Raw genomic sequence first — 26838 nt, 5'->3', positions numbered from 1 at the left:
ATGAGGCTTGAAGGTCCTACAAATGTGTTTGATTTTTTCTTTATAGTAACTAGATGTTAGGGATCATCCTGAATGGAAAATTAGAAAGATGGTTACATTTATTTGTAATAGGATGTAAAGGATTTAAAGCAACAGATTCAGTTTAATGTTTTTACAAACCAGAATCATACCCAAATTCTATAAAATAGACACAGATGTGTAAGGTTAATTTTAAGAAGGTTCTTCTCTATTTTTCATGGAAGTGACAAATTTAATTTTAAATGATTTCTCAGATTGTAGCAATGCTTATATTTACAGATGACATATTCTAGTGATAATCAACTTTTTTTAAAAACTGCAAAAATACGGAAGTATTAATTTTAGGACATCAAATAAGCCAAGATTTATTAGGAAGAAAAAATCATAAAAGACAAACCAAAGCAGTGTCAGATGCGGCCCAAAAGAAAAACCAAATCACTTGCTGGGACTCTAGGGGCAGAGCTTGGGTGAAGATATGGGATGCCAGGGTCTCTGTGGTGGTCCAGCTCAACTGCTTCATTGTATGACCAGGAGTCAGGTTTGGTGAGTTACCTAAGATAACCATCCGTGTGTGGCAGAGCCATGCTTGAGCCCAGGTTTCTTGACTCCTACTGTGTTTCTTCCTTCTGTAACACACGCTAAAGGATGGTTACTAGGTTATTCTGTGTTATGGTTTGTCTGGGGAAGAAGTAAAATAAATAGTCCCTTGGGTCTCTGCAGTGGGAAGAAGTCACCATTGTGAAGGGAAAAAGGAGCCTTTGTGTTGTGTATGTTCAGTGAGGTTTCCTTTAAAATTTCATTTAGTTTGAGATATAGTGATTTAGGGCGGGGTTGACCCAGAGCAGTTTTGGCCCTAGTTACAGAGGGTTGTGGAAGTCCTGTTGCTTGTTTAGTCGTGCCCAGCAAGAATCTTGTTGAGCAGCTTCAGCACAGCACCTTTTACAGAGTGATTGGAGGATAAATGCTGGATGAGTTGAAGTGATAGTGGCAGGAAGCATAAATCAGATTTAATGCAATCCTGATAAAGAACTGAATGTTGTCTCCACCCTGAATTTGGTGTTCACCGTGCATAAAATATCTGCTTTGACACGAAAAGAAGCATTTGATTTCAGCTAATTTGTTTCTTAGGATACATATACTGAGAACTCCCTCTCCCTCCCCTTTGGGAGTAAATAAGGGAGAGGGTCCTGAACAGAAGCTTGTTATGCTTCTAGCATTTTGTGTGCCCCAACTATATGCCATGAGATTTGTCTTTACCCTTGCTGTACCTAAAACTTCCTCTTGGCAATTGGCCTCTGCTTCCTCCGCAAAACAAACAAAGGTTCCCTGCCTTCCTGTCTATAACTTCTCTGAATCCATAATTATCCTTACCTCCTTCTCTTCTGTCTCTCTTACCTCCTGTTTAAGATAGTTCCTCTACCTCTTTTCTGAATCCTTCTTTCTCCCCTTACTGAAGAATCCTCTTTCTTCAAATATCTCCTTTCTGTTAGCTTCTGCCCTCAGCACTTAAATCCCTCTGTCCTGTAGGTGCCCCCTCCAGAGAGTTACAGCATCTTTTCTTCCTGCCTTTTATAACCAAGCTTCCTGTATATGAAGAGTGGTCTAATTGTAACCATTCAATTTCCTTACCTTTTCTTCTCCTTTAGTCTCTTTGATCAGTGTCACTGAAATTGCACAGGCAATCAATCTCTTAATTTGCAATTCCAAAGGACCCATCTCTGTGCTTGTCTTACTTGACTTTTCTGTGGTGGTTTACATCCTTGTATCCATCTCCTTGGAGGTTTCTTCTCCGTCAGCTTGTGTGATGCCACTCTCTTCTGGCTGCTACCTCTTATCTTCTTCTTGGGCTTCTTTTCTGTGACTTGTCCCTTCTATAAGATTCTGCCCCAGCTGCCTCCTTTTCTCATTAAATGTTCCCTATTTCCTCTATGCTCATATGATAGGTGTATGTGCTCTGATTTAACTTTCCAGCTCAGATCTCTTTCCTGAGCACCAGACCTAACCTCACTTGAGATCCTGTAGGTACCTCAAACTCAACATGTTCAAAGCTCTGCAGTCCCCAGTCTCTTCCTCAGTTCCTGATTTCATTATGCACCAAAGTCCGAAACTAAAAACCTTGGTGTCATCCCCGATTTCTTCTTCATATCGCTCAATATAGTGTCACCAGTCATCTCTTTCTCTTCCATCCTGAATCAGCCAGAGGTTTACCTGCTAGTGCTGATGATGTTTTTTTTACTGATCCATTTTTCTTTGCCAGGAGGTCTCTTTCTTCTGTAGCTCACTTTCTTCCGCTCTTCATGCCAATGGCTTTAGTTTTGATTCTCCTAAATGAGAACATAATCATGGCCGCAAGCCAAACCATTTCAAGATGGAGTAAGATGTCAAGTATATAAAGTGCTACAGGGAGAATGAGAAAGGTGAAGACTGAGAAAGAAGAAATTAGATTTGGTGATGTGGGTGGCGTCTGACCTCTGGGGTAAGTTTTGTAGTGTAGTGAAGACTTTTGCCCACACCCACTCCGCCTTTTGTGTACCTGTTTCTGAGGTGGCACCCAAGTGGTATCCTTCAAGTCACTTGAAATCTTGTTTGTTATCAGGGTCCTTTCTCTCCCTTGTTCACTTCGTTCAGTTAGTGAGTTTTGCCAGTGACACTTGTGTATTCTCATTTGCGTTGCTTTGATTTTTTTCCTCCTTAAATTCAAATTTTGTAGATCATCTTTTTGTTATTCACATCTAATTGATCATCATGTTGTGATGGTTCTTCTTCATAATTAAAAATGTATCCCTTCTTGGGGCTTCCCTGGTGGCGCAGTGGTTGAGAATCTGCCTGCCAGTGCAGGGGACACGGGTTCGAGCCCTGGCCTGGGAAGATCCCACATGCCACGGAGCAACTGGGCCCGTGAGCCACAATTACTGAGCCTGCGCGTCTGGAGCCTGTGCTCCGCAACAAGAGAGGCCGCGATAGTGAGAGGCCCGCGCACCGCGATGAAGAGTGGTCCCCACTTGCCGCACTAGAGAAAGCCCTCGCACAGAAACGAAGACCCAACACAGCCACAAATAAATAAATAAATAAATAAATAAATAAAATAATTTAAAAATGTATCCCTTCTTTTCATCTGTTATCATTAATTGGAAAATACAATGGACAGTTATTGGTTCTTTGGCTTACTTTGTCATTCTTCAACTTTTAATACTATTGATCACTCTCTCCTTCGTAGCTCTCTTCTCTTGACTCTTGGGACTCCATTCTCTTGATTTTCTTGCCACATCTTTGATGGCCTTTTCTTAGTCTTCTTTTAGGACCCCCTAAATATAGAAGTCCTCTGGATTCTGTCCTCTGGCTTGATCTCTCATGATCTTGTCTGGGCAGTCTTAGCCGTACTCATAATTTCAAGTACCACCCATCTGTTGACCCCTAAATCTTTGTCCTGAGCGCAGAATCTTCCACTGAGTGCCAGATCTGTTTTTTTTTAGTTGTTTGCCAGGTACTTCCGTTTGGAGTTTCCACAGAACTTCAGATATAGTGGATTCTAGTGGGAGCTCATCATCCTCTTTTCCAGACTTCTTCCTTTTTTATTTTGTCTTGATGAAGGGAACCACCAGTGGCCCATCATCCAGATAAGACACCTGAATGACATTAATGCCTCTGTCCTCACTTTCGACATTCATTAGGTCACAAATCCTATTGATTCTACTGCCCAATTTTGAAATCTCTCTCAAATTTACTCTCACAGACTTAGTTTAGACCCTTATCGTTTCTTGCCTGATCGTTTCATTTGTCTCCTAACTGCTCTCTCTTTGTGCAGTTATCTCCCCTCCTTTCTCCCTACTTCCAAATCCAATACTCATAGCTAAAATTTGTGTGCTTATTATATATCATTTACATGTGAAATGTTTTATATGCATTCTCACTTAACCATCACACTAAATCATTATATCCTTTTTACTTTGGAGCAGAGTAGGCCAGGCCTCACAAATAGTGGTAGGACAGAGAGAATTCAGGCTATATGCTCCAGAGCCCATAATCTTAATGTTAATTAACCAGTTCACCTACAGCCTTTCGTGGCCACCCCTCTTTGCATACTCTAGTTTGGAAGCAAGTCACTGCCACAGTCCATATTCAAGGTTGTGGGGCAGGGTGGGGGGGTTAAGGTCCAACTCCTGGAGGGGGGATTATTGACATAAATTATTCAGAATTCTTCTTTAAGGAAGATTCGTCTCTTCCCACTTATTTATTCTCTCAGTCATTTACCTTACATAGACTTGGTTATTTTATACTTTGGTTTATAATCGAATACTATGATACTTATTTAACCAATTCTCATTTTTTTTCTTTTACTTTTTAAAAAGTTGAGGTATAATTGACATATAACATTAGTTTCAGGTTAACAACATAATGATTTGATATTTATAACAATTCTCATTTTTAAGATGTTTGAGTTATTACCAGTTTTTTGCTGTTAGTGAATGAATATCTTAGAAGTCTTGGCATGCTGTTTTGATGGTTTCCTTTACATATATTCCTAAAAGTAGGATTGTTGGGTAGGTGCATTTAAAAGTTTTTGGTACATGGGTGAGGTTTTTACATTGAGCATCTGTTTTCATATTTGCTGTCTTTCCAGGAAGTACTCTCTAACACCCTTGAGATCTTGCGTTCCTCTTTGGGATTATGAATAGTTTATCTTTAAAGCCAGGAACTCACAACTATTCATGCTGATTTATTTACCTGTGTAGAGTATTGTGTCAAAGAATGCACTGCAGTATCGGGGAAATTCCCAGCATGACGCCCAGGAGTTTCTGCTGTGGCTTTTGGACCGAGTTCATGAAGACCTCAATCATGCTGTGAAGCAGAGTGGCCAGCCTCCTCTGAAGGTAAGGGCGCGCGCCCTCAGGGCAATCAGGGAGCAGTGAGTGGCTGCGGCACAGGCCACCGGTGAACCAGTGAACCTAGTGAGGAGTGAGTGTAGATTCTTCCTCCAAACCTCCTCTGAGGAGTTGTTGCCCTTTGCAGTTAGTTAATATAGTGAAATTGACTAAGCTCTGGGTGAGTATAAAATTCATGGATACTTAGAGACTATTTCCCCTGTTTACCACTGTGCTGGCAGTGTCAGATAGGAGCTTACACTCTCATGAGAGGGGACACATTTGCATGTATGACTAGCTTTAGACTGACATTAAGGGATTCCATCTCACTGAACTGTTCTTAAAGCAGAAATTTGCTTTCTATTCCAATGAGACATAGTCTATAGATCATTGGAATGTGAATACACAATCAAAAAGGAAATGTATTGATGTCTCTGCTGTTAGGATTAGATTTGAGTGTAGGGGGCTTCCCTGGTGGCGCAGTGGTTGAGAATCTGCCTGCCAATGCAGGGGACACGGGTTCGAGCCCTGGTCTGGGAAGATCCCACATGCCGCGGAGCAACTAGGCCCGTGAGCCACAACTACTGAGCCTGCGCGACTGGAGCCTGTGCTCTGCGACAAGAGAGGCCGCGACAGTGAGAGGCCCGCGCACCGCGATGAAGAGTGGCCCCCGCTCTCCACAACTAGAGGAAGCCCTCGCACAGAAACGAAGACCCAACACAGCCATAAATAAAGAAATAAATAAAAATTTAAAAAAAAAAAAAAAAAAAAAAAAAAGATTTGAGTGTAGGAACTGAACCCTTAGAATATACTTACTGGGAAACAGTGATTCATTCTCAGTTTTTATTTATGGAATCTTAGTATGATGAGTAAAGTGATCTATATAATGGAAATACAGTGTTCTCCTCTCACAGCTTTAAAAATTTTTGATAATTTTTCTGTACCTCAAATTTTATTTTATTTTACTTTTTTTATTATTTTTTTAATATCTTTATTGGAGTATAATTGCTTTACAGTGTTGTGTTAGTTTCTGCTGTACAACAAAGTGAGACAGCTATATGTATACATATATCCGCACATCCCCTCCTTCTTGAGCCTCCCTCCCACCCTTCCCATCCCACCCCTCTAGGACGTCACAAAACATCGAGTTGATCTCCCTGTGCTATGCAGCAGCTTCCCACTAGCCATCCAGTTTACTTGGTAGTGTATATATGTCAGTGCTACTCTCTCACTTCGTCCCAGCTTCCCCTTCCCCCCACCGTGTCCGCAAGTCCGTTCTCTGTGTCTGCGTCTTTATTCCTGCCCTGCCACTAGGTTCATCAGTACCGCTTTTTTAGATTCCATATATATGCGTTAGCATACGGTATTTGTTTTTCTCTTTCTGACTTACTTCACTCTGTATGACAGACTCTAGGTCCATCCACCTCCTTACAAATAACTCAATTTTGTTCCTTTTTGTGGCTGAGTAATATTCCATTGTATACATGTGTCACATCTTCTGTATCCATTCATCTGTCGATGGACATTTAGGTTGCTTCCATGTCCTGGCGATTGTAAATAGTGCTGCAATGAACATTGTGTATACCTCAAGTTTTAAATTTCTAGTTTTGGTAAGTTGTTAAAGTATTCTGATTCAAGGTCCTTTGTGCCTGAACATTCTGTACTATCATATGACTATATGCTTGCGGCTGACTTTCCCACCAGATTGAGACGTACTCAAGGTCAGGCACTGTGTCTTATTATCTTTGTATCTTAATGCCCTTTGCATTGCTCTCTGCACGTGGTAGCTGATGCCCAATAACTGTGAGGGGGAGGGACATGAAAAGGTTAAGTAAAATGTGAAGTAGAATGATTAGGCCCAAATAAGCAGCAGAGGTAATAGGTGCCAGACAAAAAATTCTCTTTAGGCAGGCGAGGAATTGGTACTTTTGAATAGTTGGGATTATTTCCTGGAAGAGGTTGGAGGGGGCCCTTTGAGAGTTGGAGGGGGATTGGAGCACTCTGGGAAGGACTTCCCGACTGCCTGGATGGGGTGGAGAGACAGGTAAGCACTGTGTCTGGGAGAGCCTGTGAGGCGATGAGTCCATGTGACCCACACCCTGGCATCTGTGTTCTGGTTCCTTTAGCAGATGTCTTTCCCTGAAACATCTGGATCTGATGCAGATCTTGTAAAGGAGGTCAAGGACATCTGTGACATTTTTAGGCTCATCTTTAATTAAGAACTGGCACTTTTAATCTGTGAAATTGTACTTTATTTTTTTTTAGCCACCGTCAGAGACTGATATGATGCCCGAGGGACCATCTTTTCCTGTCTGTAGCACTTTCGTACAAGAACTTTTTCAAGCCCAGTACAGGTACGAGCAAATTAAAATTTCCCTTATGTTGTGTGCTTATGTAGTTCTAGGTGATCTTAATGTGAGTGTCTTACATTTTTATTTCTGCAGATCTTCTTTGACGTGTCCTCATTGCCAGAAGCAGAGCAACACTTTTGATCCTTTCCTCTGCATTTCTTTGCCAATTCCACTACCCCACACAAGGTAAGAACAGAGTTAATAAAATTAAGACTATATTCCTATATGTTCCTTTTCCTCTGTAGGCTCCTGTTGGTGCTTCTTGCATATTTAAACAAGTAATTGGATTAGTGATAAATTGAATACAGGCATTGTTAAGGCCTTATAGAAATTTATAAATGCCTGTCTGAGTTTGCAGGGTGAGCAGGTGCACGGGGCAAGCAAGTCTTTTTGGTTGGTCTGGTTGTAGTCTGTTCTGCCTATAGGTCATCCACCTATAGTATGGGGGCCGGAGAAGGTTGTTGAATGCCTTCTAGAGCCTCTAGAGACCTTATGTTCCACTTTTAATTAGCTGCTTTATTTGAACTGTTCCTCAAAATTTCTAGGAGTTAACGCTGTTATAAAGAATATACAAAGCACAGAGCCAAGTATTGATATGCTGTATTTTTGTTGTGTTGCCTTTATTATTATGCTGTATTGCCTTTCCCAAAGAGTTCTTGATTGTTGTTTGATAGTTCTACTTAGGTCCAACTAAAGGTGTGGGTTAGCTTTAGTTTCGTTGATTCCAGATCAGGGTTGTTCTGCTTCTATATTTTAGTTGAAGTAAGTGACTAATAGGAATATCTGACTTTGATCTGTACAGGCCTCTGTATGTCACTGTAGTGTATCAAGGGAAATGTTCTCACTGCATGCGGATTGGTGTGGCCGTGCCTCTGTCTGGGACTGTTGCCAGACTTCGGGAAGCAGTGTCTATGGAAACAAAGATCCCCACTGATCAGGTAATAAGCTTGCTAAGACCGATTACACATGAGCCACAAAAGTGTTGCTTTTTCTTCTGGAGTTTTTTTAACAGTTCTCAGCCAAACATGGTTGGAGAGAAATTTAAAACCAGTTGTTTCTAGTGTTGAGGGAAAAATAAAAAATCAGGATCCAAAGGAGAAAAATATACACAAAACTTCTCATGTTTCATTTAATTGTATATATATATTTAAAAGGAAAAGCTATGACTTTACACCAAGACCTTCTTTTAGCTTTGTTTATAAAGTATAATTAGTTAACCCCTCTTAAATCATTCTGTGGATGCTCATGTGGGCAATAGGAAGAGCATCCTGTGGTATTTGAAGGTCAGAGAGGCTTAGAAAACTCAACCAGTGGCTCTTGAAAATCCCTTCCCATTATGGTGATAAGAATGGGCCTATTTCTAGTACAGTACATGTAGGTGCTCAGTTTGGTTTACTTTCTGATTAAAGCTAGGCTAGAGTCTCTTACCTTGTTTAGATAAGAGAAAAGAAAGTTGTACCTCCTCCCTTTCTTTTTTGGGTAAATTTTTGGTAAGTACTTATATTGACCAAAAATAATTTTGGCCTGCTTGTGACTTGACATACTTTTGCATACTCTTTTACTCAATTCACTGTTGGGATTTTATTTGGAAAAAAATTCCCTATTTAAAATTTACCAAGGAAAGATGATTCAGTGGCTGAATAGCTTTCCCTAGATAACTTCTGGAAGCTGCTATGTAATCATGTGACTAATAAAGGTGTTTTGTACTTTGGCCTCCTGTAACCTCATTTGAAAAGTTACCACAGTAAAACAAAAACAACCAGCAGTGTTGCCCTGATATAGCAAATATCTCACATTTTCATAGGGCAAGTACTGGCAGATTGATAAAATGTTCACATTTTTCCTTACTTTGAGGTGCTCGTTGATTTATTTATTTATTTATTTATTTTAAATTCAAGATGAGGGAAAAGACAGAAAGAGGGAGGCTTAGATGTGTGTCCGAGGCAGATCTGTCTGTATCTTTAAATCTTCCAGTGCTGTCTGGCTCTTTTTGCATTGTTTAAATGAGTGATGTAATTACAAGTTTGTTTTTGACTTCAGCTTGCTGGAGAAAGTGAATTATACTTGCATGTTCACCTTCAGGAAAACAGTACGGTCATTAAAATCATTAGAAGGAAAAAGGGCCAGGAATATTTTTCTTGGACTGTTTGTGGAATATGCCACCAAGCTCCTTTCACCTCATCAACTCATAGTATGTTTGTGATAGTAGAGGGGACCTTAGGGGTCCAGTCCACCCCCCTCATTTGAAGGAGGTCCAGAGAAACCATGTGACTTGTTCAAGATCACAGGGCTGTTGGTGGCAGGCCAGAATTGGAACTTCTTCAAGCTCAGTCCAGTGCTTTTTCACTAGAGGGTGCTGCTGAGCACGTAATGAGGTCTCTAAATGTCTCCATTGTCTTTTTCCCCATCTTTTGTTTTTCTTTCATTATAAAATACTCAACCATTTCAGAAACTTAACTTAGAAGTGAAAGTATCTTGTACTAAGTATCTTAAGAACTAAGGGTTACTAACTTTAATACTGTGTTGTATATTCATTCATATTTTTTCCTGTGCATGTACTATATTAATATTTTATGAAAACGGAACCGTGTACTCACATTTTTCTTTCCCTACTTTTAATATTTACTTAGGAGATCTTTCCACGTTAGTGCAAATATATGCAGCTCATTCTTTGGAAGCGCTTTATAATTCCAGTAGAACTATAGTGTAGTTAACTAGTTCCTCTTGTTGGACATCTGAGTTGATTTCATTTTTTTTCCAATACAAATGTCCATGATTATTTGACATTTTTTAATCTGAAAGGAAGAAAATTTAATGGTAAGAGAAAGTCTCGGAGTCAGATGTGGACTCTCTCCTCGCTACGAGGCTGAGTAGTTGTATAACCTTAGGCAAGTCACTCCATCTCTTTTTAGTTTCTTCCCCCTGTGAAAGAAGGGCCTTAGACTTTGTATCTGCTGAGTCTCTTCACCGAAACTTAGAGGAAGCTCTGGATTTAGAGCCACAGCACTCTGAAATCAGTATGTTGTTATACAATCATAGAAGATACTGTGCTTCCAAGACTCTCTTATTAAAGGCAGATCACATCGGCTTGATGAGGTGTCTCCAAGCCCTCGGATCACTGCGGTCCTGCTGGTCTGGAGACGTTCACAGCTGGATTGGGAGATCAATTCATATTGACTTTCCAGTTATCCAACTATTTACATTTTTCCCATTTTTAGATTGTGTTAACAGAAATGTACTATGATGGGTTCCATCGTTCCTTTTGTGACACAGACGACCTGGAAACAGTCCATGAAAGCGACTGCATTTTTGCCTTTGAGACTCCAGAAATATTTAGGCCTGAAGGAATTCTCAGTCAAAGAGGTAAATGAGTATCTGTTTCCATAATACCACCTGGGTTTGCAGGTCTAACAAATGTCTACCCTTTTAGATTATTATATGATGGTATAATTTTTTTAAATTGTGGTAAAATACACATAACACATCTTTTTATGATGGTATAAATTTTAGGTAACATATTTCCCTGGCAGAAGGCAGTTCTTGGGAAAAACTTTATTCCTGGCCTTGTTCTTCAAGATCCTAGGGCTTCTATTCTTTTTGCTCTACTCCAGTGGTTGTCAAAACATCAATGTCTCCTGGGAACTGATTAGAAATGCAAATTCTTAGGTGCCACTCTAGACCTACTGAACAGAAACGCTGGGGGCAGAGCCCAGCAATCTGTTTTTAACAGGTGATTCTGATGCACATGAAAGTTTGAGAACCGCTGCTATACCCAGTCTTACCAGTATTTTCTACTGGTGATTTTTAGAGCTAATCTCTCCACTAGCCCCCACTTTTCTTCTGGTTCCATTCCCTGACTTCCAGCTGTCCACTGGAATCTCTGTTTATAGTCCTACAGGTATCTTACACTGAGCGTTTCTTTCTTAGTTCCTCTTGCGTTTCTTCTGTGAAATACGGCATTACCATCCTTCTCTTCGCCCAAGCTGGACCCAAACACTTCTCCCTCAGATTTTGACTTAATTCACAACTGATCAAACATTGAAGTTTTCCTCTGCATTCTACTGCGACTGACACAGTGCAGACCAGTCTCAACTGGGCTTTTCTAGTAACTTCTTTACCCCTGGGCTTTCTCTCGTTCAGTTATTTCTTCACAGCACCACCAGACTTATTCTGACATGCAGTTCTGACCACGTTATGTGCTTATTGATTTACCAGTGCTTCCCTTTTGTCTGCGATTAAATCTGAATACCTGGGAAGAATGCATGGCCCCTCATGATTTGGTCCTTGCCTTTTTTCCAGCCTCTCTACTATATTCCATTTTCTTCCCCATGTACCCTATCCAAGTTACTCTTTATTTCTGGAACATGCCACATGCTTTTATAATTTCCCTACTGTTTGCTTTGCTAAAAATTCATTTCTCCAGCTCCTGTCTCATTAGCTCCTACTTTGTCTCCCCTAAGGACACCTCCCAATCTCCCCATCCCACCCAGTCCTAAGCAGTCATTATTCTACTTTCTGTCTCTATAGATTTCCCTAGTCTAGACTTTCATATGAATGGAATCATATAATATGTGGCCTTTTGTGACTTGTTTCTTTGACTTAGCATAGTGTTTCAAGGTTCATCCACACTGTAGCATGTATCAGTCCTTCATTCCTTTTTATGGCTGAGTATTATTCCATTATATGTATATACCACATTTTGTTTATCCATTCATCTGTTGATGGACATTTGAGTTATTTCCACCTTTTGGCTATTATGAAATACTGCTGCTATGACCATTCACTTACAAGTATTTGTTTGAATACCTATTTTCAATTCCTTTGTGGGTATGTACCTAGGAGTGGAAGTGCTGGGTCATATGGTAATTCTATGTTTAACTTTCTGAGGAGTTGCCAGACTGTTTTCTATAGCAACTGCATCATTTTTCATTCCTACCAACAATATATGGGGGTTACAATTTCTCCACATTCTTGCCAGTGTTTGTTATTTTCTGTCTTTTTGATTATAGCCATCCTAGTGGGTGCGAAGTGGTATGTCATTGTGATTTTTATTTGCATTTTCCTCATGACAGATGATGTTGATCATCTTTTCATGTGGTTTTTGGCCATTTGTATATCTTCTTTAGAGAAATGTCTATTCAAGTCCTTTCCCTACTTTAAAATTGTGTTGCTTGTCTTTGAGTTGTAAGAGTTCTTTATATCTGCTGGATACTAGACCTGTATCAGATATATGACTTGCAAATATTTCCTCTCATTCTGTGGGCTATCTTTTTACTTCCTTGGTAGTGTTTTTTGATGCACAAAAGTTCTTAATTTTGATGAAGTCATATCCAAGAATCCATCACCAAATCCAAGGCCATGAGGTTTACCTGTGTTTTCTTCTAAGAGTTTTATAGTTTTAGCTCTTACATTTGGGTCTTTGATTCATTTTGAGTTAATCTTTGTATGTGGTGTGAAGTAGGAGTTCAACTCCATTCCTTTGCATGTGAATATTCAGTAGTCCCAGCACCATTGTTGAAGAGATTATTCTTTCTTCATTGAATGGCCTTGGTACCCCTGTTGAAAGTTCTTGTTTTAGTTCCTCTTTTCCTTCACCTCTACTTCTAGAGGTCTCTGGTGCCTCTAATCTCTGAACCTTCGGTAATTCTGTATTTTGGGTTGGTCGGCTTTCTGCACTGCCAGCTTAGGATTCAGATTTCTCTGGTCTACTCATATTTACATTATTATTTTTTTGAGTCTTACTTCAGTTGTCATTCTTTGCCTTGGGAGATTTTTTTGTTTATTTTCTAGTTGTTGTGTTTTCAGGCATGTGCTTTTGTTTGTTTAAATTGTTTTCTTATTTTAGTTGCATTATAGTAAAAAATAGCCAATCATCACCTTGTCCAGAAAACCTTTCCTCACTTCCCCCACCCCAGACTGGCTGACTGACTTCTGCTCTCCTGTGTTCCAGTGTAGCTTCTGCTAATCTCTGACACTAGCATGTTGTATGGAAATGCTCTGTATTCTTCTCTATCCTTCCTACCAAACAGTGAAATTCTCTGCAGTTGGGACTACACTTTGCTTTATCTTTCTGTGCCTAGCAGTTTAGTGTACTTCGTAATACACAGAGAGAGTATACCTTTCATATACCCCAATTGCTTACGGTTAACGCTAAGTTTAACCGTACCCCAATTGCTTACGGTTAACACTAAATTAACCCTTCATACCCCAATTGCTTATGGTTAGCACTAAGTTTCTATTTATAAATGAATTTGGTGAGGTCCAAGGTTATATAGTCTAGCCAGAGAGTGCCTTTGTTGGAAGAATATACCACTTAGTGAATATGCGTAAGCCTCTGTTCTTTACAAAGGCCTCATCAATATTTTGTTCGTGCATGTGAGGCTACTGTCTTCCCCAGTTCACTGGTGAGGGAGCTGAGACTTAGAGAGGTTAGGTCACGGGCCCAGTTCGCACAATTGGTAGTGATGGGCCTGGACTATGAATGCGGAGCTTGATTTCTGAGCAGTTGAGTGGTATCCTCTCATCTCCTTGGGAATCCTGATCACTTTTAGCAGAACTGGTCTTCCCAGCCTTACTTCTGCCAAGAACCTGGGAAATGAGCCTGTTAATTGTCTCAAATTCAGACTTCTATTTATTTTTCTCATACCAAAGTTTAAAATGGTTGTCAAGTGAAATCTGCTGCTCTTTTGTGATTTCTCTGTGGTATTTAAGCTTAAAACGTTTTCTTCCCTCTAATAGCTTGGTGAAGATTCAGTTCTTCCTTATTTCTAATTTCTATGTTCTCGTTTCTAAACTCTAATTAATCGGGAATTTATTTTAGTATTAACTCTGTATGTTAATAGGTTCAACAAATCTCCTATTGCTGTATATTTAGGTTATTGCTGGAGTTTTGCTATAGATGCTTTTGTGTAAACCACCTTTTATTTTATTCTCCTTCTGGTGATATTGTTATTATTTCTTTGGTGTGGTAGTGGTGGAGGACTTCTTCTGTTCTCCAGTTTGGGGTGTCATTTCCTTAGGCTATACTTCCAAAGGATTAAAGAAATGAGCAATTATTTAGTCAAGCATTTATTGAGTTCCTACTAAGTGCAGGACCTTGTGCTAGGTGCTGAATTGCTAAGTACCTCTGATTGACAGATAGCTCTGCTTTGGAGCATGTCTGAAGACCTGGTTTTTAGCAACCAGCACTGTGCCTGTCAAACATATATTTTTGTTCACTTTATTGTAGGTCGATCCAGGCTAGTTGATTGTATTAAAGTTCCGTAATGGCTGTGAGTTTCTTATAAGTCTGGGTCTAAAGCAGGGAAAAGCAGCTGCTGTTGGAATATTGAAGATCATTCTACATGTACTAGTCTTTATTTTTTATTAAAATTTTTTTATTTGTTTGCTGGTTGTATGGTCTCACTTTAAGTTTATCTTGGTGGGTCATCTCTGCAAACTTGCTATTCTAAAACTAATATTCATTGAAGGTGAAGAGTTTTAATTTTCAGTTTTAAGGTAGTAGGTAAGGCGAGTTTAAATGAAATAACGGATGCAAAAAATTTTCTTATGACTAGACGAGTAATCTCAAAGTAGGTCATTTGTTCCTTTTTTCAATTGCAGCGTAAATAACATAATGACAACTTCTTAATTTCTCTAACGGGTAAATTTTTTGTAATGAAAGAATAAAAATTTTGAAGAGATCAAGTAAGTTTTCATTTTGTTTTAGGAATCCACTTAAACAACAACCTAAACCACTTGAAATTTGGCTTGGATCATTATAGACTGTCTTCTTCTACACAAGCAGCAGCAAAGCAGGGGAGAGCGGACTTAACCCCCGCGAGAACAGGAAGCGACAAGATTGTTCTGTTAGTGTGTAACCGAGCCTGCACTGGGCAGCAAGGGAAAAGGTGAAGACCAACTTATTTTCCAATAAATATTGAGACTTTAAAAGTCTAATATTTTCAAATGTTTTAAAAAGTAGGGATAAAAAAATCCTTACTTTTAGTAGTTAATTATTGATTCTGATATTTAGAAAGAGCATGTGTGTAAATTGACCTGATTTGAGGGGTTGGGAGGGGGAGAATATAAAATTAGGATGATAAGATCTGAGTTAGAATGGCTCCCAAGCTCATGTAGTTTTTAAAGGCACATTTCTCTTGTATATTTTCAGCTCAAGATCCTCCTGGGTCTCTAGACCTATAGACCTATATCCAGCTACTTTCTTTACAGCATTTTTTCTTCTATTAATTCTTAACAAATCTACTTGGATGGCACGTGCACCTCAGTCTTGTGTTCCAAACTGAACTCATTGTGTTCCCCTATAAACCTGACCCTCCAGTATTTCCTGGCTTGGCAAATGGCACCAGTATTCATTCAGCTGCATGTAGTCAGACATTTTGGGAGTTAGAAATCTCTCTCAAATCTGTTTCCCTCTGTAAGAATTTATGGGAGTTACTTTTCTTTTTTTTTTAAACATCTTTATTGGAGTATACTTGCTTTACAATGTTATGTTAGTTTCTGTATGGGAGTTACTTTTAAAGTAACTTTATCACAATAGTAATGTAACTAGAGTAATAACAAGATATGGATGTGTTTCAGGGAGGAAGGATACTGTATTTCTAATATTTGTCAGAGTAGCATTTATATTAACTTTTTAAAATGTTGCTTTGAAATAAGTTTCTTATTTAAGAATGGTAAATAACATAAAAGCAAAATGTGTTGATTTGTATATTTATGATGTTCATTAGCAAGTACTTCAGTGTTTACAGTGTGCTGGCCACTATTCTGAACACTAGGGATACAGCAGGATCTGTGTGTTCTCATGGAGCTTGCATCCTAGTTAGGACAGAGCCACTAAAGACAAGTAAACACATTTAACTTCAGACAGTCGTTGTCACTTTGAAGATGTTAAAACATGCGGGTGTGATAGAACATGCTGGTGGGGGCTCTAGCAAAACTGTATTAGAGAGGGAGGCGAGGGGGGCCTCCCTGAGGACGCGGCAGCTGGGCTGAGCCGAGTGGGAAGGTGCGAACTGTGTGAGCCTCTTGGGAAGGGATCCCGTGAAGAGGGGACGTCGAGTACAAAGATGCTGAGATTATGGCTGAGTAATATTCCATTGTATATATGTACCACATCTTTATCCAGTCCTCTGCTGATGGACGTTTAGGGTGCTTCCACGTCTTGATTCCTGTAAATAGTGCTGCTGTGAACATTGGGGTGCAGGTAACTTTTCGGATTATGGTTTTCTCTGGATATTACCGGGGGAAAGGGGGCAAGGGATAAATTGGGAGATTGGGATTGACATATACATACTACTTTATATAAAATAGATAACTAATGAGGACTTACTTGTATAGCACAGGGAATTCTACTCAGTACTCTGTAATCCCCTATGTGGGAAAAGAATCTAAAAAAGTGTGGATATATGTATATGTATAACTGATTCACTTTGCTGTACACCTGAAGCTAACACAACATTGTAAATCAACTATACTCCAATGAAAATTAAAAAGAAAAAAAAGTTGCTGAGATTAGAAGGAGCTTGGCATGTTTAAGGGACAGAAGAAAAGGCAGCTCATCGTATTTGTATAAAATAAAGAACTTATAGAATCCCTTTCATGATGCTAGTCTCTTAAAAGTGAGGTCATTGTCATGTGAAAAATATGGCTACTGATTTACACATCGTGCTTGTAACTTATTTCGCATCACAGTTGTCTTTAGGAAGGTAGGCTCACTCTTGAGTACTGCTGTGAGTAAACTGGTACTTGTTAGGAGCGGGTTTCTTGGTGACCTTAGCACCCCTCCTTTGGCCTGAGTCAGGCAGGGTTTATCTGTTTGTTTATTCACTTGTGCATTCATTCATTCAGCATCTACTATTGTCTAGGTATTGGCAGTTTGGGCTAGGAAGATAAGTCGGTCACAGTTCCTGCTGTCAGGTAACACAGTCTGTTGGTGGAGGCAGCAGAATAAGCAGGCAGTATTTGTAGTGCAGCAGAGCTCAGGGAACAGATCAACAGGGTGCCAGTGGCTCCTTCTGCGGATGAGTAGGAAATAGCTTAAAAGAAGAGTGAGAAGGGTAGTCCAGACTGAGGGAATTGGCTGTACATTGGGGGTGTGAGTCGGATGCATTCAGAGCACAGCAAGTAGGTCTGAATGGCTGGGGCTTGGGTGAGAGTTAAGGCCAGGCCAGTGCTCCTCCACGTTGGCTGCATATTAGAATCACCTGGGGAGCTCCTCAAACAGCCTCAGTGCTCGAGCCACAGACCAGAGGGATTGCAGCAGAATCTCGGGGGAATCATTGTGTTTTAAAGTTCCCTCGCTGATTTCAGCCTGCAGCCACTGCTGAGAACCATGGCTCCGCCTCTGATTCTCTAACACCTGTGAGCGCAGCACTGGATAGGAAACCTGGCAGGGGCCACGTGACTTCTGCCCTAGGCTAGGAGCTGACTTTTAGTGTCACTTGCTTGCCAGTGCCTTCCTTGTTGCCAGGCCACCAGCATGTGGCTGCCTCCCTGCTGGACCTTCCAGCCCTGTCTTTTCCTCTGGCACCGAACCTCTTATATGTTTGACCCATGCTGCTTGCTGGACTCGTGTCCACTCCCACCTGCTTTCCTCCCCATCTCCACTAATCCTGTCATCTTATTACCTGGCACCATACTCTATTAGAAGCCATTTTGGTGCATGAGTTGTTAAATTTCATTTAGAAATCTCAGTTTCCCTTCTGACTGTTTCATCCACTTATAAGAGTATTAAATTTCCTGTTTGTTTTATTTTGATAACTGTCCTAAAACTAATTGCATTGTGATTCCATTTAAAAAGATCATGAATAAGGAGTTACAGTATTAAAGGAATTGTAATACTTTTTAAGGTGATTATAATATTTATGTGTGTTAGATTTGGACTACCTTTTGTGCTGCACTTAGAGAAGACAATAGCATGGGACCTTCTGCAGAGGGAAATCTTGGAGAAGATGAAGTATTTCTTGAGGCCCACAGTTGGCATTCAGGTGTGTAAGCCTTTTGGTACTCCAGCATAGCATGTGTGTACAGTCATGAAGAAACAGTCATTACAGTGAGATTGGAAGTTCAGACCTTTGCCCTTAGGAAAGACCAGACACTGAGCTGGAATGCTGGGGAGCCCTGGAGAAAAGCTGTGTAGTAAAATCTGCTGTGTTCAGGTTTTCCAGAATGAGGACTGTCCCTCGTTTTACGAAGGGAGCTGGCCACGGCACGGTTTTCCATGCACTGCCAGGTGTTCCTTTATAATGTTTGTCTAATAAAGTTTAGCACGTGATCAGCTTGGAGAGATTTTGTAGACCATCTGTATATTTTCAAAATTATGATTTCTTTGTTAAGGTATCCGTGGAAAACTTATGTTAATGTTCAGCTAAAGTAACATATTACTTGTCTTGCATAACATATTTGATATGTAAATTGCATTTGGGGCAATCATATTTAAAGTGTATTAGAGTGGCTCAACAGCCTTACAGAATGTTGTAGAGAAGCATTTTGCAAAACAGTTTGCTCTCCCTCTAATCTGTTTTGGAAATGCCCCGGTGAACCACATGCCCTCGAAGAGAAACTCAGCCTGATTTGCCTTTGCCATTTGTTGCAGGTGTGTCCATTCAGTTTGCGAGTGGTCAGTGTTGTGGGAATAACATACTTGCTGCCCCAGGAGGAGCAGCCCCTGTGCCACCCAACAGTAGAAAGGTAAAAAAAAAAAAGAAATCACCTTCTAGACTTTCATATATGTTTGTGTGTAATTTCTAGTGATGTCTGATGTAATTTCCTACGAAGTGTGGTAGGTCCTTCAGGCTCACTTAGAAAGTAAACACTTATTTTACTTTTGATTCATATTTGAGTAGGATATGTTTTATGATCTTTTCTGGAATCAGGAAAGCCTAGAGTACTGATGTTAGGAAAGTAAATTGATCGGTCTCAGGACCACAGATGAATTGCACTTTCATATTCACTTTGATTCAAGATCAAAGTTTTCCAAAGTAGAATTCTAATCATAACACTTTCCTCCTTGAAATCCTTAAATGGTAACCCGTGGCCTCAAAGATAAAGCCCAATTTCCACAGTATGTGAAGTTCTCCACGGTTTGAACCCTGACTACTTCCCTTCTGTCAGGCCTCTTTCTTCTCCCCACTATCTTAAACATTCAGCAGCATCAAAGTACTGAGGGTTGTTTGAACGCACAATATGGTTTTATGTGTGCCTTTGCACGTGTAGTTTCCTCTGTTGATAATTCATTCCCTTTGAGCCTCTCTTCACACTGTCCCTCCTCTCCCCCTCAGAATTATCTTCTCCCCTCTGCTATCTCTGTGCTTTAACATACTTCTGTTATTAATAAAGTAATAGAGATAAGTGTATATAGACACACGATACATATATGGATACATATAAATATAAAAACACATTATTGTTTTCATTATAATGACTTTTTCAACAAATATCGTAGTGCCTGCATTTCAGGATTCCAAAAAAGTATACAACATGGTTCTGTTTGAAAGCAACTCACTGTTTGGTTTTAGAGATTAGAGTTAATAGATTAGATAGTGATCCAAAACATTGCAAAACTTAAAAACTATTTGATGAGTAATACTGACTGTTAATGCTGAGTATCTCAGGAGATGGCGAAGGAGCCAAGGAGCTCAGGGGAAATAAGTGAGGTGAAACTTGAGGGGTGCCTTGTAGGAAGGGACAGTTTACATTGGTGTGGGCACAGTCCAGGGACCAAGCATGGCATATGGGGGGAGGTGGAGAGATGCAGGAGCAGACTTTGTTCCCAGAGAGACTATCATCCCGTCCAGTCTCTATTGATTTGGTGAGATATTGGACAAAAATTGGAAAGATCGTAACATCTAAGAGTTATTGTGGATAACCTTATAGTGTGGTACTAAATTTCTTCCAATATCTTTATTTCCATATTGAATATTTTAATTTAAGGATTTTTCAGTCCAGTTGTAATCAAGTTATTAAATAAGAGTTTATAATGGTCAGAAACCTTTTCTGATGGGGAACGATGATGAAGATTTTCAGCAATCACACTATGATTTCAGATTTCAGATAGGATGTATATTTAATTAAAATCATTTATTTAGAAAGTAATACGTGACTTCCTTCCCCATCCTATAGGGCACTAAAATCTTGTGGACCAGGTGGCACTGCTCACGTGAAATTAGTGGTAGAATGGGACAAGGAGACAAAAGATTTGTAAGTATTTTTTTTAACTTAGTGTTTGTAGAGTCATTGTCTTAATTATCACTATGATAGCATACCTTTGATCTTTCAAATTAGCTGAAACACAAACCTCTGTTTTCTTCAGCTAAGTATCCAAGTGTGTTGCTGATCCTTTATTTAAGTAATTTATTATTTCTCTCCTATACATTCTGTCGTCTGGATCCCAAAACCTTAGAACATTTGTTTGCTGCTAATGAGACAGAAGCTATATATTCATTAATTACTGTGTAGGTCAAATTACTTTGATTTTTATTACAGACCCATTAACTCTAGCAAGTTCTGCCAAATGCATGCCCTTTGATACAAAGGACAAGAATATATGAATTAATCAGTACAGTTTGTGCCCAATCCCAGAAAAAACAATTTCAAGTTATTTCTTGAAAATAACGTTATAGATAGAGAACGTCTCACGACATTTTGGAACATAGAAAAGTTGCCTTGCCACTTTTGCTTTCCTACATATTGACCTTTTTGGTTATGAATTTACAGCCACGTTGTGAAGCTGTTAATTGTATTTTGTGTCACTTTTCCAAGACATTCTCTAATACATGCTTTTTCTCCTCTGATCGCAGCTTGTTTGTAAATACCGAAGATGAGTATATCCCTGATGCAGAAAGTGTCCGGCTGCAAAGGGAGCATCACCATCAGCCTCAAACTTGCACTTTATCCCAGTGTTTCCAACTCTACACCAAAGAGGAGCGGGTAAGGGTTGGGCAGCATTTGTTGGGTGGTGAGGGTAGTAGGGAGGGCCCAGGGCAAGATGACAGTGGAGAAACAAATTATGCCCCAGAAAACTCCCCAAGGATTTTTGCATTTACATAGGTTCTGCACATGTGATGTGCATCTTAGTGTTATTCCTCTTAGGATTTTAACAAAAAGTAGTTTAAATTTCTGGAAAACCTTGATTAAATGAAATGCTCTAGACATGAACCTTTGTATAGTTCCTTTTTTTTTTTTACTTTTTAATGGTTAATGATAAAGTTATATTTTTGTTTCAATTTAGAGATTTTAAATTATTTTCCTTAGTAACTAGAGCAGTGGTTCTCAACTTTTTGGAACTAAGAACATAGGTACCATTTTAATTAAAATTAATTAAAATTAAAAATTCAGTTCCTTAGTTGCATTAGCCACATTTCAAGGGATCAGGAGACACACGTGGCTAGTGACTCGTATTGGACAGTGTAGATATAGACATAAAATTCTGTTGGACAACATGCTTTAGACCACTTAGCATAGTGTTTGCAGATCGTAGGTACTCAGTAAATATTTGAATGAATGGATGGACAAATAGTGGATAGGACCCTTGCCTACGTGTTTTTTTTTTTTTTTTCCAACAGGAATATTTAATAACAAGGTAGATAACATGTTTATCTAACATATATTTTTATATAACTGAAGCTAAAGCAAAACATCCTGTTATTGGATAAATATGGCCTGCTGTATGTGTGTACACTGCAGTGCAATTAAAAAAATACTGTAATTATAATTTCAGAACTTCAGGATTTGAATAGGTGCCAGTATTCTGTCCTTTTTTCATATAGGAAAAGAAAATTCCTTTGAAAATCATTTGAAGCTTGGAGCAAAATTCCATAGCTGTATTCTTAGGATCACTCTGTAGAGTCTTCATGATTCAGATGATACAAGGGAAGCTTCAATTCAGCCTTCCTTTTAGAGAAGACATTTCAGCTTTCATGATCTCATCAACCAGGAGAATGTTGGTGACAATTACAGTGCAGGAGTGAAGAAGCTATTTCTTTACTTAGTAGTGTTCCCATATTCCTCCCTGACTTGGGTTCAGGTCCACACCCACAGGCTGACCTGATTCTGAATGTTCTGCTTGAACTCAAACTAGTGTTTCCTGAAGGTCCAAACCAGAGTTCTGAGCAAGAGCCTCGTGAATAATGAGCCCTGCATTAGCAAATACTTGAACTCCCAAGTTGGGCCCTGCCCTTTACACTGACTGGGCTTTTATTTAATCAGGGCTTCTGCCATTGCCACTTGCACTGCACCAGTACCTGGAATGACACAGCCATCATCAATAACATTTTTAACAGCTCTCAAGCCACCTTTGATTGCATCTTTGATTTGCATGAGTGTGTACTTATTTGGTCCTTTGACCAGTAATGTGACGGATGTTACGTTTCTCAGTAAAGTCAAACTTCTCTTCTCCCAGTGTGTAGTCATAGACAAGTCCTGCATTTCCCAAACAATCAGGATTTAGGTCATCAATAGAATTTAGAGCTACCCCACCACGAGCAAGCGTCAGCCTTTCCACATTTCTCTTAGGTCTGTGCAGAGCTACTATGCCTTCTTTTGCAAGAGCATCTAAGGCAAAGGGGTCAATTTCCTTTTGAAAAATAACAACAAATCCTTTATCTGAATCATCACCACACTTTCTTTCAAAGTTCTATTATTTTTTTAACTCCATCTTTAGCAAATTTTCTTTCAGTCTTTACTAATTTCTTTCTCTCTTCTGCACGCTTATTAAAAAAAAAGCCAGAATTCACTTCTGTTTTTTCATATTCTAATGGCACATTGCATATGAAGATGTATGCATCTTCTACTTTTTTTTTTCATATCAGGATGCCATGTCCCATGATCCAAAACAAGACCTCTGATTAAGCTTGTATAGGTTTCAGATTTATGTTTCATCCCTGTGATCTCAACCATGAAGGGGTCACTACGTTCATCTTGTTTTTTAATGGCCAAAATGGAGTCCACGACAGCATCTGTTAAAACACCAGCAAGTTTAGCATGAATTTTAGTATGTAGAGATGTTCTGGCCATGTCTGTAAGTGTTTCACTGTTCATCTCTTTGCATATTTTGACTAGTTGCCAAAACTGAAGTGCCTTTTTCTTTGCAGCTTCAAATCCTTCTGTTATTATTTTGAGATGAAGATCCTATAATAAACACATAGTTACAAAACCACCACTAATACTAGAGATCTTCAGTTAGATGCAACTGTAGTTCGTGATAAACTACACGAACTACATTTATGGAAGGATATTCTGGATCATTCATACCCTTTAATACAACTAATATGATGTGCTGACTTTCTGAATACTTTAAAAAGGATAAATAAGCTTTCAGTGTAGAGGAAAAGAACAGACATTGCTCTAGCACAGAGTTGAAACCAAGGAACTAAGGCACTCTTGGTGTTCACTGTGCAACAGGCCTTTGTGGTTTTTAAACCTCTCCAGGTTCAGGCGCCTTGAGAAACCTTGACGAGAGCACTTTGAGTTCATCTAATTTTGAGTTGATGTTTAGGATCATAATTCTGGCTACTGATTCTTACTGCTCACTCTTGCATATAGGGAATCATGCAATTTCAGGGTCGGAGGGGGCTTTAAAATTTTTTTTCTAATGGTTGAGTTCTGCCTAATTTCAAATAAGTGATTATCCAGCCGCTGTTTTACAGAGACACCATTTTCTCTTTGGGTATCTCTGATGGTGACTGACGTTAACCTGAAATATGTCCCTGGTTGCTACAGCCAGCAGGTGAACTCTCAGGTCGTTAAGAACAGAGGACAGGGCTTCATTTTCTTCTACTTGTTTGTCCTTCAAATATTTGAAAATAGTTTTCATCTACTCACGAAGTCTTTTCTCCCCCAAGCAGTTAACAGCTAATTCCTTTAATAGTTTTTCATTAGGCATATTTTTCCAATCTTGGGCTTGTATAAATAATTGGCTTTGAAACTGGTTGATCACATGCTGTATGTAGCACCTTATCCTATTTAGCTTTTTTTTTTTTTTTTTAATTGATTTGGGAGATGTCTGAGAATGTCACAAAGTTTAAAGGTGAGCAGATCTACTAGATGACAACATTGGTATTCTACAAAACATCTCACTGATCTTTCAAGCTAGCCAGATACATTTTAATAGGGCTTTGTTCATTCAGTACACGTCTGTTGAGTACATACTGTGTGCCAGGTACTGTGCTAGGAACTGGGAATACAGCAGGGACCAAGGCAGACAACAGTCTTGCCCTCAGCTTGTTTACCGTGTAGTGGGGATAAACAAGTAAGTAAAGGAAGCAAAGGTCTTGGGGTCGGAGGAAGGTTGAGAAAAGAAATGAGGCCACTGTGGCTGGGGCACAGCAGGTGAGAGAATCCATCCTGGTTGTAAAATGACCCCAGCGTGTCTAGCAGTATCCGGCCCATGGAAGGCATTCAGCAAATCTATGCCACAGTGAATGAATGAGTGAGTGTTCCTTGGGGAGCTCAGTCACTGGGTCCAAAAATAACAGTCCAGATATGGAAGAGGAGGAGGTCAGACTTAGCAGTAGGCTGTGTGACAATAATTTTGGGGTCGCGTTGTCTGCAAGCTCAGTATGATCAGCAGTGTCACGTGGGTGTCAGCCGCTGTTGGCTACCTAAGGATGCTTTAGAAACAGTGTCCAGAACTCAGATGGTGATAGCACTGCTCTTCTCATTACCTTAAATGTTCACTGTTAAGAGACTGACATCCCGGGGCACACGCAGAGAGTGTGGATAGGGGATGGCGCGGCTGAGTATATCTTGATGAAGGAGACCTTAAGTGAGGATCCGATAGTTATTTTCACATACTTCGAGGGCCATCCTGTGGATAAGGGATTGGGCTTAATTTTATCTAAAAAGCAGAATTAGAGATTGGAAATTACAGGGAGTGTGATTTTGTCTTAATATGAGGAAGAACTTTGTAACAGACTGCCTGAGAGTGAACAGCTGCCTCTGGGGCTAGTCGCCCTCCTTGTTGGGCCGTTAGCGAGGCTGGCCACGCCCCAAGGGCGCTCTGCAGGCCCAGCAGCTCTTTGTGGCGGTTTACAGCGAGACAAGTACAGAAGTCGAGCAGTGTTGTAGAAGCTGTCACAAGGCTGCTAGACGTTGCCTTGACATTCTTATCGTGTCTTATAAAAGAGTATCTGTTTATGAGGTATTGGAAATTAAAAAACAAATAAACAACAACCTGTTCCTTTACCACGAGCACTGGGCTGATGGCCACGTCTGTAGGCAGTTAGCATGTTAGCACAGATGTGGACTTGCCAGATGACACTTAGGTTCCTCCTGCCTAATTTTCTTTTTTTTTTTTAAACATCTTTATTGGAGTATAATTGCTTTACAATGGTGTGTTAGTTTCTGCTTTATAACAAAGTGAATCAGTTATACATATACATATATCCCCATATCTCTTCCCGCTTGCGAGCTGATCTCCCTGTGCTATGCCTGCCTGACTTTCTGATTCACTTCTATCCACCCAGACTTCTGTCTCTCCCCATCTCTCCTACACACATGACAGGATCTCCCTCTCAGGAAAAATAACTCCCTCACTTCTGCTTCCCTTTCAAACTGCTGTGCCGGTCTTTCTCTTCTTTTCTGTGTAACTTTACCATTTAGTGATTTCAGGTCTTTCCCTTTCCTGCCTTCCAAACCTCTTGTCGTCTGTCTGGCTTGTGTTTCTGACACTGCTCTCCGAAGTTCTCGGGGCCCATAGTTTGCTCAGTTCAGTGGCCTCTGCTCAGTCTGCATTTGACCTCTCCGTGGGATATGGTACTGATAAGCACCCTGTTCTTGCCACTCTCTTTTCTTGGCGTGCATAAAAGGAATGCTTCTGAGTTGCCTATTTTTCTGACTATGCAGCCTCAGGTTCTGGTGGTTTCTCGATCTTTGTGTTTCCCTTAAAAATCGGCCTTCTGCAAGATTCTGTCCTTGGCTTCTTTCTCTTCCATCTGAGTGGGCATTGCCATCTGTTCCCGTGGCTTCCCTTACCTCATTGTGTTGATGGTCCCAGATCTGATGCATCTTCTGAAATCCAGAGGAGATTTTAAAAATCTCTCTTGGGGCTTCCCTGGTGGCGCAGTGGTTGAGAATCTGCCTGCCAATGCAGGGGACATGGGTTCGAGTCCTGGTCTGGGAAGATCCCACATGCCATGGAGCAACTAGGCCCGTGAGCCACAATTACTGAGCCTGCGCGTCTGGAGCCTGTGCTCCGCAACAAGAGAGGCCGCGATAGTGAGAGGCCCGCGCACCGTGATGAAGAGTGACCCCCGCTTGCCACAACTAGAGAAAGCCCTCGCACAGAAACGAAAACCCAACACAGCCATAAATAAATAAATAAATTAATTAATTAAAAAAAAAAATCTCTCTTACCAGACATGCCCTGTTAGTACCTCTGTGTTGTCATCCTGAAACCCTTGCCTGCAGAGGTGACATGTGGATTCGAGGTCTCAGATTGCTGTTGAGAAGGATCTTGTTGGTAGCAGGATGGGGAGGATTGTTTGGAGCAGTTTGATGCTTGGGGGAGAGAGAACAACTAAGAGACTTGAGGAAGTCCGGGTAAGAGTGAGTGAGGACTTTGAATTAAGGTGGATGGAGAGGAGGAGACAGGTGTGAGGAGTGGCAGA

At 40.1% G+C, this 26838-nt stretch overlaps 1 protein-coding gene, 1 non-coding gene and 1 pseudogene across 2 annotated transcripts in view; 1 reads left to right on the top strand and 2 right to left on the bottom strand.

The window, feature by feature from the left end:
* Positions 1 to 26838, top strand: part of USP31 (ubiquitin specific peptidase 31) — a 70045-nt gene that overhangs the window by 28103 nt on the left and 15104 nt on the right. Inside the window, exons 2-11 of the mRNA XM_059896816.1 lie at positions 4752 to 4889; positions 7146 to 7234; positions 7325 to 7417; positions 8034 to 8169; positions 10450 to 10594; positions 14940 to 15120; positions 18108 to 18219; positions 18828 to 18922; positions 20354 to 20431; positions 21031 to 21160. Of these exons, the coding sequence (XP_059752799.1) occupies positions 4752 to 4889; positions 7146 to 7234; positions 7325 to 7417; positions 8034 to 8169; positions 10450 to 10594; positions 14940 to 15120; positions 18108 to 18219; positions 18828 to 18922; positions 20354 to 20431; positions 21031 to 21160 (1197 nt within the window). The remainder of the gene's footprint in view (positions 1 to 4751; positions 4890 to 7145; positions 7235 to 7324; positions 7418 to 8033; positions 8170 to 10449; positions 10595 to 14939; positions 15121 to 18107; positions 18220 to 18827; positions 18923 to 20353; positions 20432 to 21030; positions 21161 to 26838) is intronic.
* Positions 22218 to 26236, bottom strand: LOC132349388 (T-complex protein 1 subunit zeta-like; annotated as a pseudogene).
* LOC132350048 (small nucleolar RNA SNORA22) lies at positions 23501 to 23629 on the bottom strand. The gene has a single exon (XR_009497805.1). It is a non-coding gene; the product is annotated as a small nucleolar RNA SNORA22 (small nucleolar RNA).

This window comes from Balaenoptera ricei, chromosome 15, assembly GCF_028023285.1.
Source record: "Balaenoptera ricei isolate mBalRic1 chromosome 15, mBalRic1.hap2, whole genome shotgun sequence".
In the NCBI taxonomy this organism is placed as follows: domain Eukaryota; kingdom Metazoa; phylum Chordata; class Mammalia; order Artiodactyla; family Balaenopteridae; genus Balaenoptera; species Balaenoptera ricei.
Note: the sequence above shows the minus strand (reverse complement) of the source record. Positions and strands in the feature narration are given on the sequence as shown.